This window comes from Acanthopagrus latus, chromosome 6 (assembly GCF_904848185.1).
Source record: "Acanthopagrus latus isolate v.2019 chromosome 6, fAcaLat1.1, whole genome shotgun sequence".
Classification (NCBI taxonomy): Eukaryota; Metazoa; Chordata; class Actinopteri; order Spariformes; family Sparidae; genus Acanthopagrus; species Acanthopagrus latus.
The window spans coordinates 8,234,130-8,247,555 of NC_051044.1; the positions used below are offsets into that span (position 1 = coordinate 8,234,130).

The following is a 13,426-nucleotide window of genomic DNA, read 5'->3' on the forward strand; positions in this document are numbered from 1 at the left end:
TTTCATTTCTTGTGTTATACCTTTTCTGTTATCTGGTCCAGTCAAACAACTGATAATATTGGTGCCATATGGCCATTTAGACTCTCATACACAAGACTTGTAGCTAAATAATTAAATACTTTTTAAACTCTTATTGCGGTGCCTTAGTATTTTTAACACAAAATGTGACACAAAGTACAAACTAACCACCATCTACATGTTTTTTATTTCTTCTTTTCTATCCTGTAGTCTCTGTGTATGCACTGTATCACAGACAATCTGTGGCCAAGGGATAAAGTCAAGATAAAACTGGAGTTTTATTTATATATTTTTACACAAATAAGAGAGTCAGGCCACAGTGCTGTTCATCTTGGTGAGAGGAGGTTGCCCTGAAGTCAGATGTTTAATATCAAGGGTTATCTGTGTATCTATGTGTGTGTCTGTGCGTGTGCCAGCCTACAGGTCTGCAGTCTGTGATAATGAAATGCTGCATGTGGCAAAGAGGCATCTAGAGTGAAAACAGGGCTGTTTTTCATCAGGATAATGCTTTGCTGAGCACACCTACTCGTCATTCTGTCTAGAGACACAAAAACATGACGACTGTTCCTCACCAAAAACGCACAGTGTGTATCATTACCAGGAAACACCCATGCCTTCTGTTTTTTGAATCACTGTGTGCCAAAGGGAGAAAAAAAAATCTATTTTCACGAACATGGTTTACCCATTACAAAAACTGACACGGTGCAATCCCGTAACAAAAAACAAAACAAACAGAGAAACACAACTACCACCAACATTCTACCATTATGGTCACTCAAGAAAAGGCTTTGTGCTTTAGCTGACCCATTTATTTCTTATTTAAGTTTATTATGTAATGTTGCTCTTTTTCATGCACACACATCAGTAAAATCTTTGGAGCAGTGGGAGCAACAGAAGCCTGCCATGATGCAAGGTCTTGCATTTATAAAGCTTTGCTATTATAAAAGCTACTACTGTGAACCCTGTAGCAGTGGAAAATGTCAAAAATATGATCAAATAAAACTTAAAAATTAGTTTTTTTCCCTACTGTTTTTATCACAGTAGGAAGCTACAGCTAAGAGGGCACTGTTCTGCTGTGTGTATAACATAGGATGATAAGATGCTAAGAGACCTTTTATGTTTAGCAAGTGACCCGTACTCAGGAGTCTGACATTCCCATCATCTCAGCTTGTGACCTGGCCAGCCGGCTGCAGCATAAGGGAGCACTGAGGCAGGGTGTTAAAAGGCTCGGCGGGGGTTCAGGATCAGTTGCTCTGTTTTGAGTCTCAAAAGGACGACAGCTTGTTGGATGCCATCAGACCTCTCCCTGAAAATCTGAGTGTAATATCTACAATGTTTTTAAGATTAAAAGGAAATGGGCCTGATTGTTTGTGGAGCCAAAGCAGGATGATTTAAAGTCAGTGCTTACCTTCAGTGGCCAACGTTGAAGATCACAAACCAGGCCCGAAATCATGGCGCCATCATGGACTCCGACCTAAATCTTAATAGCCACATTAAGATCATTATTAGATAAGCCTAATGATCACCTCAAGAACATTTCAACTATTAATTGACTTAATTGACAACTAACATTTCCATGTATTCGCTATTGTAATGGTATCTTCATGGGTCTCTGTGAAAGGTTGATCAGATCTTTACACCAAAATTAAGGTGTTTATTGACTGCGTATTGACTCCTTTCACATTGCCAGTTGATGAGTGTCACAAACTTGCTGGAAAACAGAAAACAGGTTAAAGCAGTTCGTAGGCCAGTGACGATGTTACAGTAGTTACTTTACTAATGTATTTTACTTTAGTTTCTCTCAATGTCAGTGTTCTCAATATTTGGGTGCGGCTTCAATGGAGACAGTAGGAAAAGTGTTTATAAGCCAGGGTCTGAAACGTCAGCACATGTCACAAGATGGTGCCAGAAAAGGGCTGTAAATCAGAATTAAATTGTCCATCTAGGTGTCACCAAGGTGTTTCCATCACTACCTATTGTAGCTCGAGCTGATATATGTTTTTGACTACTGCAGAGTCATTTGACTTGGGAAGGAATTCCGATTGTACCCTTTTCTGAAGACAAAAGCTAGACATGAGTGTATTTTTTTGTTCATTGTGAAAGGGTGATCAGAGTGCTGCTGCTAGAGCCCTAACTGAAACCAGCAAAGTGGATCACATCACTCTAGTTCTCAGATCGTTAGTGCGGCTTCCTGTTTGTTATGAAGCGTCCAGACCTCTTAGATCGTCTGGAACAGGTCTGCTTACTCTCCCCTGAGACAAAACTAAATACAGAGAAGCAGCTATTAGTTTTTAGGCTCCACATATATGAAACAAACTCCCAAACTTTTGTCAAATGATGGCAAGAGACTTTTGTGTTTGCCAGCCCCTTTTGTAAATCGAATTTGTGCATATCTTCCACTGCACTGTAGCTGCAATGGAATATTTGCTGTCCTGTTTAACTTATCTTCTGCTTTTTTAACTTTATTTATTCTTATTTAATCTTCTTTTATCTTATTGTCTGTTTTAATATAGATTTATGTTTCTTTTATATCTTGTTTGATGCCTTTGTGTCTTATATAAAGCAATTTGATTTCTTTGTTGCTGAAAAGGGCCTTCTTCCCTTTTGCATTCCCTTCCCATTACTGTTTTCAAGCTTATAATATTATCAATATTCCTCCCTACAGATCCCCCAAGTGAGCTACGCCTCCACAGCTCCAGAGCTCAGTGACAACACCCGCTACGACTTCTTCTCACGCGTGGTACCGCCAGACACCTACCAGGCCCAGGCCATGGTGGACATTGTAAAGGCCATGCGCTGGAACTACGTCTCCACAGTGGCCTCCGAGGGCAACTATGGAGAGAGCGGCGTCGATGCTTTCATCCAGAAGTCTCGGGAGGATGGTGAGTACACTTGGCCTCATATATCATTTCTGCCTGTCTTGTACCAGGCGTGGGAAGATATTATTCCCAGCGAACTTTCTGCAGAGGAGAAAAATCGGTGAAGCTTGCAGACATGAAAGTAAAAATCAATTAGTAAGGTCAAATGTTAGATTTGATCCTGGGACATACAAACAGCTAAAGGTCGATTACAAACTTTAACATGCATCATCTCAGTACAGCCTGAAACAAGCACAGGATTTCTTTTTGTTATAAATACACATTTGCTTAAGATGTGAATGGCTTTAAAGCATTATGATATACAAAGATTCACTGCAGCCTTCCTTAACTTTTCTCATAAACTAATCCCTGTTTTGAAACAACACTGCTGTATTATCTAAAGCTATTTAAAATTGTATTGATATATCTTATAATGTAATAATATTAATATATTTAAACGGTGAAGCCACATTGTTGGTAAACAAAAAACAACTGTTATGATATGATTAAATGTGAGGATTGGCTGTTTTTATTTGTCATTTACCATGGTAGACGACTGATTGTTGGTTTGACAAAAGAAGAAATTTGATGTATGCAGTTTGGGATTTTATCTTTTCTCAATGTTTTGACATTTTATCGACTAAAGGATTAATCAGTTTAATTGTTAAAACAATCAGCGGTTTACTATCTGGTACTTACTGTAAATTTCTACATGGAAACAAAATAGACCAAAACATCCCAACAAACACTCCAGGCCAGAACTATGCACACAAAGTCAGGGCTCGATACTTGTTCTACACTCATTATTAGTGGCACTACAAATAAAAAGTTCAATTCACTTTTGCCTCTCATCACCTTACTTTTGGATTTAATGTTAATTAGTAACAGCTAACTTGTGAATTCACGGCCATGACCAGCTAAAAATGAGAAGCTGCTACCTGAATGTGTTGCACACCACTCTGTGCTAAGCAAGAGAGACGAGAGAAAACATAACAGCTCAACAAATCTGTCCGACTTGCCAATCTAGGTGTCAGAGCTCAGAGTCCGTTGCACCTGTGTCCCAAAATAACGTTTCACATTTTCACACTCACACTGACTTTCGCACACAAGTGCAGTGAAATTCTCGCACTATCGAGCCCTGACAGTGCGAGTGAAACACGAGCGGTTATGAGGTTGTTTTCACAGTTGACAACCGAAAGCTTTCCAGTCCTGTCAGACTGAAGTCGGATAACAACTGAAAAATTCTGATTATTTTTTTGTGTCCAGTGTAGCAGGGTGTTTTTGAACTCACTGTTTTGGGTCTCTGGCCCAAACATAAACTATATATTAGAGTGCCGTGGTGCTCATCACCAAATCCACCAAAACAAACTGCAGGCAGTCTTTTTCTCCGACAGGCAAACTAATGTTACCTCCCCAGGAACTGCAGAAGGCCGAGTGAAACTAGTGTTTGTGTAACCAAGTTGAGCATCTACCAGATGTTTTCTGAGGAGATGGAGAAGATTGACTCCAACGGGATGCTCATATTTCTCTGTGTCTGCTGCATGTGTAAGTAGGTAGGATAACATGACAGGCTGACAGCATGTTAGAGTTTGTTCTGGAGTTCTTTTTGACAACAACTTTATTACCTTAAAATGCCAGCCTTGAAATGCCTTAAAATGGCAGCTTTAGAATCAAGTCTTGTAATAGGATAAATGGTAGCTCTGTCTCAGCCACTCCGCCCCCATCACTTTTTTCTGAACTATGTAACTCCAGTAAGAGGGCAGCCCATCCTCATCAGGAAATTGATTGTATAGATTGTGTGAAAGCACTTTATTTCGACCCATTCTTTACATTTCTTTTAGGCAGTGACCTATTGGCTGCTGTAATTATTATGGCAGCAAAGGAGGAAGTCAAGTGAACTAGTATAAATAGCAACAAAGTCAGATAGGAAGCAGGTCAGGGACAGATAATTGGGTAGTTACTAGGGCTGTCAAAATTGCTCCAAAATGATGTTCGATTATTCCCTCTAAAACAATCACATAGATTCGAACCATTCGAATATCTGTGTTTGCGCATTAGGTGCTGTTACACATTCCTGGTGATTGTTCCACAGCTTGGGATATGGCACCTCGGTTCCAGTTCTTGACAAAACTCTCTGAAGTCCGTGCCAACAACGATACTGATTGGCCTGATGTCCTTGCATATGAACGAAGCAAGTTTCTTCATGCACGCGCCTTGTTGGCATGCTTGTGGTGGGCGGTGAAAAATATGAGTTAAGTCGTGGCTGTTTAGTTGGAGTTCCAGACATCATGGCATGCTCATTTTGGTGCACATTTTCAAGATGTGCCCATGTTCCTAGTGGTGGAATGGTAAGCTAACTGCTTACAGGGCTTGCATACGACTTCATCTCGAGGCTCCGCATTTTTGTCGTCTACTGACCAAAATCCGAAGTATTTCCAAACAGGGCTTTTGGGTAAAACCACTCTCTCTGCTGCTGAGTTGGGTTCTGAACTTTCTGCCACTTTGTTTTTCTCTCTGCCATCTGCGTCTGCCATGGTTTTTGTCGCATCTCACTTTCAGCAGTGAGTGACGCTGTGCAAGTACGACTCCTGTCCCTGACCTGTCATGCAGTACGCCCACTTGCAAAGCAGCCGCCGATGTGTTTTTTTCCACATTCGAATATTAATTTTCACAATAGAATCTCTGCTTTTTTAAAAATATTTGAATATATATTTGAATTTAGAATATTCATTAACAGCACTAGTAGTTACTAATGTAGTATTGAAATGTCACATGAATAACGCAATTCAGGTATGTTTGTAATATTGATGGAACATTTTGTAAAAAACATCCAAACTGTTTGGTTTGACTGTCTCGGTTCGGTTTGCGTGTGTCACGTTTGGTTCATAAGTATGTGCAACTTCTTTTTCTCATTAACTAACAAGGTGAAGCGTGTACACTCCAGAGCAGCATATGGCAGTACTGAGCTGGATGCCAACCACCAGTAAACAAGAAGAAGTGAAGCGGTGTAGCAGTTTGTAATACAGTATCTTTGGGTCAGTTGTTGAGACATTTGTGGGCATGGCGAGTGGAAAAGAGTCGGCGCTAGAAGACGCGCCATCAGCTCTGTATGGGACTGCTGTATGGGACCACTTTGCCTTTGCTTTGTGACCTACGATGACGGCAGTAAGAAAGTTTTAGACATAAGTGCAACGGTGTGCAAGCATTGTGAAACACGTCTTGTTTATGCTAACAGTAACACAACTAACATGTCAGCTCATCTGTAAAGACAACATTCCAGTGAGACAAACACAAGGAGGAAAGGGAGTTGACAGAAGTTGACAGGACAACTTCAACTGAATAATGGAAGGAGTGGGGTATTTCATAGCCAAAGATATGCAGACTTGGGGGGTGCAGGAATTCGTTGTATGATTAAAACACTTGAGCCATAGTATAAAATCTCCTCCTGCAAACACTTGAGCATCACGGTAATTCCCGCATTTTATGAAGAGACCTGATGAGGAATTGTTAAAGAGTTGTCTGACAGACATGTGGTGCTTACTAGTGATGGATGGACCTCCAGGGCTACTGAAAGTTTCCTGACTGTGACTGCCCATTACATTGCATTAGTGACCGTGAATAACTATTTGTTCTTAACATTTGTTAAAGATAACTTTCTTTACCAAATAAATTAAAAACATGTTGGAACTAGCAATCGAACCGAACCTAAAACCATGACCACAAAACCCTGACATGAACCAAACTGTGGATTTTCTGAACCGTTCCACCCCTAGTTTTTAACTGAAAAAACACAACAGTTATTTTGACCAAAACCACAATGTTTTCCTGAACCTAACCAAACTGTGACATGCAATAAATGTTCGCCTGTTGCCTAGTACGCTGCAACAGTCATGTTGTTTTGGGAATGGTGATATATGTAATTTTGGGAGTTACAGATCTCAGCCTGTCAGAAAATCAACTCAGAAGCTTAATGTACAGGCTATCAGCATTTTGTGGAAAATGAAAATGATGCTGAGTTTAATGAAAAGAATTTCTCCCACATTAGAGCTATTAACATTTTTTCATCTCAGTTTGTGGATCACCTCTTTTTGCATTAACCTTTTTTCAAAAAATTACTCGACTGAAGGAGTTCCCAAGGAATGTTGTTTGTTGGCTAAGTACGAGATTAAAAGGATGAAACTTAAAGGTGCCCCAGTCATGTCTCTGGCTTGCACTGTGCGTGGACAGAATGAGACGAGCTTGGCTGTGGTTGCTCATCAATTATGTCTGTCACTCTCTGATCACTTAATCGGTTGGGCAGACATCAGGCACAGCTTAGGGGTGGAAAATAACTGATGCTGGGTCAAACATGCTCAGGTTTTTATCAAGGCAGAAAAATCAAGTAATGCATGTCTCGTAAAATAGTTTACAAGGATAGACAGATCGCATCTCATTTGTGAAATACATAACCCAAGCTGAGGTGCAATTATTTGATAGTGTCACACATGGGAGTGTGAGAAAACAATAAAAACACTGCCAATAACTTACAGTGTCATCCATACTGCACCGCTGCATGATTTAGACTCAAGGACAACCTAGGGGTCACGTTCATTGTAATTAAAGACAGCTGTAGAACTATGAAGGGTAAATCCATGAGGAATTTTTGTCATTTTAAAAAACTTTTTGTCCTGTTTCCAAATCGTGGAACTCATTTGCTGTACAGAATTATTATATGCGCATCACTTATAGACAAAAGGCTTGTGGAAACCAACAGTAATGAAGAAATGATATTTGGGCACATTCCAAGCCACACATTTATTTGAATACATTTTGCACAGAACATCTTTGTTGAGAGTTTGGTCTGGAATATTCCTAGTTTGCAGAAAGGCCTTCAAATCCTTGGCCTGTATCTGCAAAGACATATTGAGCCCATTGCAATGTAAAGAGCCTTTTTTATACTTTCAGTCATACAACGTCTGTATGATGTCATAGCTGCCAGTAATGCTGGCGGCTATGGCGTGATCAATCGTCTTGTTCTCCAAGTGAACACTAGTCAATTCACAGTGATTGTCAACAGTCTGTTGTTCTCTGTGTCGTCTTCCAGACCACTCTGCTAGTAACAGCCTGGATTCTGCATAGCGACTCTGATGCACTTCCATCTTTCTGGATTTGACGTCACTATTGTGTGTCGCGCTGGACAAATGTGTGATTTGCTGAAATTGAAAACAGACTGACTGAGTCTTCCCAAAAGCAATCCGGATACGTTCTGTTTATGCAACATAACAGAGTTGGGCTGGTAGTGTGAACATAGCCAAAACTGTGACAACATAGCTTTCGTTGATTAATCAGTCACCAAATAATCAGTAATAATAATTCATGAAAATATCAGCTCATGTTTTGACACTGGTTTGTCTTTTTTGAATCCAAAAAAAGATTTCCCTGTTTTGACATTTATTTATTTTTTAGGGATTAGTTGATTTTAATGTGAATGTGTGATGGTAAACTGAATATCATCAGGTTTTGGCATGTTGTATGGATGAAGTTTTGTTGGACTCAAAGGAAATTTTGCACATTTTTCACTGTATCGCACGATTTTTGAAGTGATTAATGTCTGGGTTAGGGTAAAAAATGTCTGACGGATCCAATGACTATAATTGTTTGTTGCAGTTGTAAGCTTTGGTACCTTGCACTCTATTGGTGGTTGTTTTGTTCTTTATAGTGACTGATTTTCATGTGTTAGTTTTATGTTCAACCCATGTCATTTTTATGGTCATTTTTCTCCACCAGTAACTTCAGTTTGTGAAAATAACCCTTTGCCTTTCTATTTTTATCCATGTACATGAAAAATTAGCCACTCTTTGTCATAATTTTCATCATTTAGTTGATTCCAGGTAAGTTCCAACTCTGTCTAGATACTCATCTTCCCAACCAAGACTGTCAAATCAAAGTAATTGGCTCTGAAAAAGCAACCAGTATTAGTTATTAGATATTTTCCTGCCGAGTGATTATATCAGTTTGATCTCTTAATTGAAATGCTCTCCATAGTGTACTCAAACAGTATTAAACCAGCAAATCTCTTGACAGTGGAAATATTTTATATTGATATATATTGCAAATACACTGTCATGAATTAACTGCTGCACTTGTGCACTTACTTTGCCAGAGCATTGCTTTGCTAGCATTGTTTTGAGCTAAATGTACCAAGAAAATAAGTGGAAGAGACACATTTTCTGAGTCAGATCCCATAGCAACAACCCTGGCAGCCCAGCAGCCTCCTGCTTGGAGTTATACCAACACAGCTTTCCCCCTTAAGAGAGCCTGCAAATATAACTCAGTACAATGCTGATAAAAAGCAGATGATAAAAGGTAAATATGAATTCCAGGTGGATTTTTATTGTTTTATTTTATTTTTTTTAATCTCTTTTTGTGTGTCTCTTTGTTGGCACACAGTATCCTAAAGCTGGGAATTGGTGTCCTTAAGTCTTCCTCTTTGTGGGGTACATGAGGTGAGCAGCTTCTCATTTCCCATTTACTGACCCAGGATGTGATCCATGTTAAAGGGAGAGACGCTGTACAGGAGATAGACGATACACAAAGATAGAGAAAGAAATGATTTTGCTTTGGAAAAACCACTTGAGAAAACATCAGATGTGTGAGAATGTGTATGTGGTCCTTGAACTGATTACATCATGTACCAATAGTACCCCAATAGTCTTTCATATGACAATGTGCATCTTGCAATAATATTTAAATAGGAGGTAAGATAATGAGCTATGGAATAAGCACTAAGTGTATTTTGCCAAATAATGGGAACATCTTAAATGATGTAATCCCAGCTGATATGGACACAAGATGCTTTATTTCCTTAATTTCAGGGGCCTGTTTTCTGGAACACACACAGTTTCTGAAATGGAAAGCTCATAATGGTCATCTGGAGTCTACTTCGTGGTCTCTTACTGCTTACTATTTTGGTATTTATGAATATGAGTCTGTTTTTGAGAGCAGCCTTTAAGAAGCAAACAGGACACACAGAGGCCAGTCAAGTGTGGGCAGAAGAAGCCAGAGAGGCCCATCCTTGACTGCAGACAGCCCTTCTCTCTGCAGAGATGTTGATTACTGTGGAGCATGCCCCAATAGATGTCATTAATCAAGTTAATGAAACACAATGTCAATAAGAACCCTAACAAGATTCCCTTGCAATCCAATGGCCTGCCTGACATCAACATGAGAAACCCTGCTAATGGAGTAACTGCTGTCCCTGCTTGACGAGGAAGATTACAAGCATTAGCCACAGAGTTGGGATGAATAAGCGCATGTGGGGAATGTAAAATGAAGATGAAGAAGAGAAGGGGAACACAAACAGCTCTGCATTGCTCCTGGGTGATTTATTTGGAGATGCAGAGAACAGACAATATTAGACTGGGTTGAGGTTATGCCTGGTAGAAGAAAAAAAAAATATGAACTGTGATAGAAGAAAGTAGAGCCTAATTAAACTGTATTATTGGATTCATACAAACATAGACCTTTTGATTTCATCAGAAGTTCTTTCTTTGAATAATTTATCTTAAGAACAAAACATGAATAGACCCCAACCAGCAAAGTGGTAATCCATCTCTGAATACCTTCTACATCCCTGAACTTTATGTTGCTTTCAGCTCAAAACCCTTTCATTGTTACTGATGACGTAAAGTCTTTTTCAAAAAGCCTTTCTCTTAAAAAAAAAATGAAACAGCCTGGCACTGCAGTTTTTAGCAAATGTTACTCAAACAGGAATAGAGAGCTGCTTGGATGACTTATTTTTGTGGGCTAAGTTAGCATCAACCCTGGTTCCCTCGCCGAAAAGCTGATGATGTGGTTTTAATTAATAGTGTATGGACAACATTGGAGCTCTTTAATAAACAGCTATATCAAGTTTAAACAGGAGATAGTTGTCTATTATTGTTTTTTTCCAAACATATCTCTAATAGATATCAATGTTCCTTGGTAAATTAGGGTAAATTAATGGAAAAACATTGCAGGATGTGGTGACTGGATTAGAGAAAAGCATGTCCCCACCCGGAGGACCAGGGAGACATTTGAACATCTGTATTCTAAATGACCACAGTCACCAGGGGAAGAGATCACAGCACACTCAGTGATGTTCCTGCTCCCATCCATATGGCCTTTTAATCTCTAGCTCACACCCTTGTGTGGCGCGTCAGGCAGTTATGTCTTTATTTATTATTTGACATCACGCAAATGACCCCTGAGTGCCTCAGATATGTCCGGTTGCAATTTGTTTAAACAATTACTTGTCGTTGCTTAATTGGGCAGGTCAAATGGCTGTATAGTCATCACTTGACTCCCCTCGCTCTCCTCTCTCTCTCTTTAACTCAGGGGCTTTCAGTCAGTGACATAATGGTTATGAATCACTCTTAATGCAAAGATATCATAAAAGGCAATTTTCTTAAGCAAGTACTGCTGCTTGAACTCCGATCTTTAGTGCTAGATACAGTACCTTGCAGAAATAGCTTCAGCACTTCAGGTCACATCATGCTGTACCAAAATGCCAATGATGACATTTTCGCATATGGGAGCATGTACTTTGTAATGTAAATGTACTCTGGTAAAATTCCAATGAAGAAAAAAATGCAAGGAACAATGTGGTGCCGATCCAATCAAGAGAGCAGCAATCCAAAGCAATGGATTAGGGTGTGGGGGAGGTTACGGGGGATGCTGCAGTTTAATTTATCCTGAAGTACCCGGTGCATGCTGCACAAATTAGCCACAAAAAGCAATGTGAATTGGAACAGATAAGGTTAGTGGCTGCTAAGCTGGTAGACTATATGAATAATTACATGGGACATTTTTTTAAAAAGAGGTTAAAAAAAGAGCACGCTGACTGAAAGAAGATCAATACCACTTTGCTTTGAGTCTGTGGGCTGACAGTGTGATGTCACATGCCTACAAATGGAACTTAAATTACATTCATTCGGTGTCATATTGTATCCAATAGCAGGAAATAACCAATTAACAGTACAAGAATCCTAAAAACAAACAAAATAGAAATACATTTGTTAACAAATTAGTAATGGTTTGTTGCAAGCAAATTTAAAGCAGGTGTGTAATAGCTCTGTGATTTGGAAACATTATTACCAAGGTTGCGAGGATACAGGATTGCATTCCGAAAGATCCTTAAATCTGGCTTTTTCTCTCCCAGCTGTTAGGAAGGAAGGACAGGAATTCAATTAGTCAACATAAGACAATAATGTAAATTAGACTGCTCATGCAACTAATCTGGATTACAATTCTGTAACTAATCCATTCAGCTCCTCTTCCCAAGAATATATCTGTATCACTTTTGTCAGACAGATGAGCTTCCACCAAGCACTTTTAATATAGCTTCATGTTATCATCTTTAGACGGGGTTTACATATTATATTAATCAATATTATTTGATGAACACCTGTTTCAGACTCTGACATCTTCAGCTACAGAATAATAATTCAGGTTTTGAAATTTCTTACCACGATGATAATATTTTGAGCAAACTAACTGAATAAATCTATTGGTGAACTTTGCTGATCTTGGTCAGTCATGGCTGTGTAATTGCACAGTGTTAAAAGCAAACAGAAACTCATGACTTATTTTACAGTATTATGTATAAATACAGAAGATTCAGATTCTGGTAAATATAAATCTTGCCTATTAAATCTTTCCATGATTTATGTAGTTTTTACCTAAGTTAACATGTCTCTAAGCAAATAGAAGGTACATCTTTTTCTTTAAATGTAATTGTTCATATAATTTCATGTTGGTATCTAGATGTGATATATTTGTCAAACCACAAAAAGAGCCTGATAACATTGTTAAAATATCAACGGATGATCACTTCTGCCTACAAATGTTTCTTATGTTACATTGAAAAGAAAAAGTTCACAAACATAATTTGGATTTTGTAAAGCATTTTACTTAAGAATTCAGATCAAGCACTTTCATAACCTCTCAAATCAGACATGTCGAAGTATCATATACCAGATTCAAAAATAAAGGCTTATAGAACTGAAGGCCTATGACTGCTTAGTCTGCAGATTAAAAACAGTGACAAAAGGCATATAGTAGACTAGTCAGTGAAAGGCTCACTCTATCAGCTATAATTTCATTACCAGAATATTATATGATAGTATAAATTTCTCATTATCGGGCTGATCGATATCAGTTTTTAGCTGCCTTTATACTCTGAATATGGGATGCTGATTCCCCAGTGGGTTGGTGTGTCATAAAGCTTTGATTCTCACAAAGAAGACATATACTGTGTCTGTTGTTAAAGGAAGAGCTGTGAAGCTGTTTGTCCAATTAGCACATCTGAAGAGTAGGTCTACCAAGTTTAATATAGTAACCTCTGACCAGATTCAAACTTGATGTGTCATCTCAAGAATGTGCAAATAACAAAACAAGTCATTAAAGAGATTTTAGAGACCATTTGTGGGTCCATTTTATGACTCTTTTGTCAGTGGATGGCACAAATGTATTTCATTCCCCATTTACCTGTACAGTTCTACTATGAGTAAGAAACTTTATTAAATATTTAT

The 13,426-nt window shown here is 38.8% G+C and overlaps 1 protein-coding gene across 4 annotated transcripts in view; it reads left to right on the forward strand.

The window, feature by feature from the left end:
• The window catches only part of LOC119021478 (metabotropic glutamate receptor 4-like), a 188,041-nt gene that overhangs the window by 100,954 nt on the left and 73,661 nt on the right, over positions 1 to 13,426 (forward strand). For 3 of the 4 annotated variants that reach the window (XR_005075600.1, XM_037101779.1, XM_037101780.1), the window contains one exon: positions 2,684 to 2,900. Coding sequence is in view for 2 of the 4 variants with exons in the window: in XM_037101779.1 (XP_036957674.1) it covers positions 2,684 to 2,900 (217 nt within the window). In the remaining 2 variants the exon portion in view is untranslated. Of the gene's footprint in view, positions 1 to 2,683; positions 2,901 to 4,292; positions 4,422 to 13,426 lie in introns of those variants that run through there. The other variant, XM_037101781.1, reaches the window with a different exon arrangement.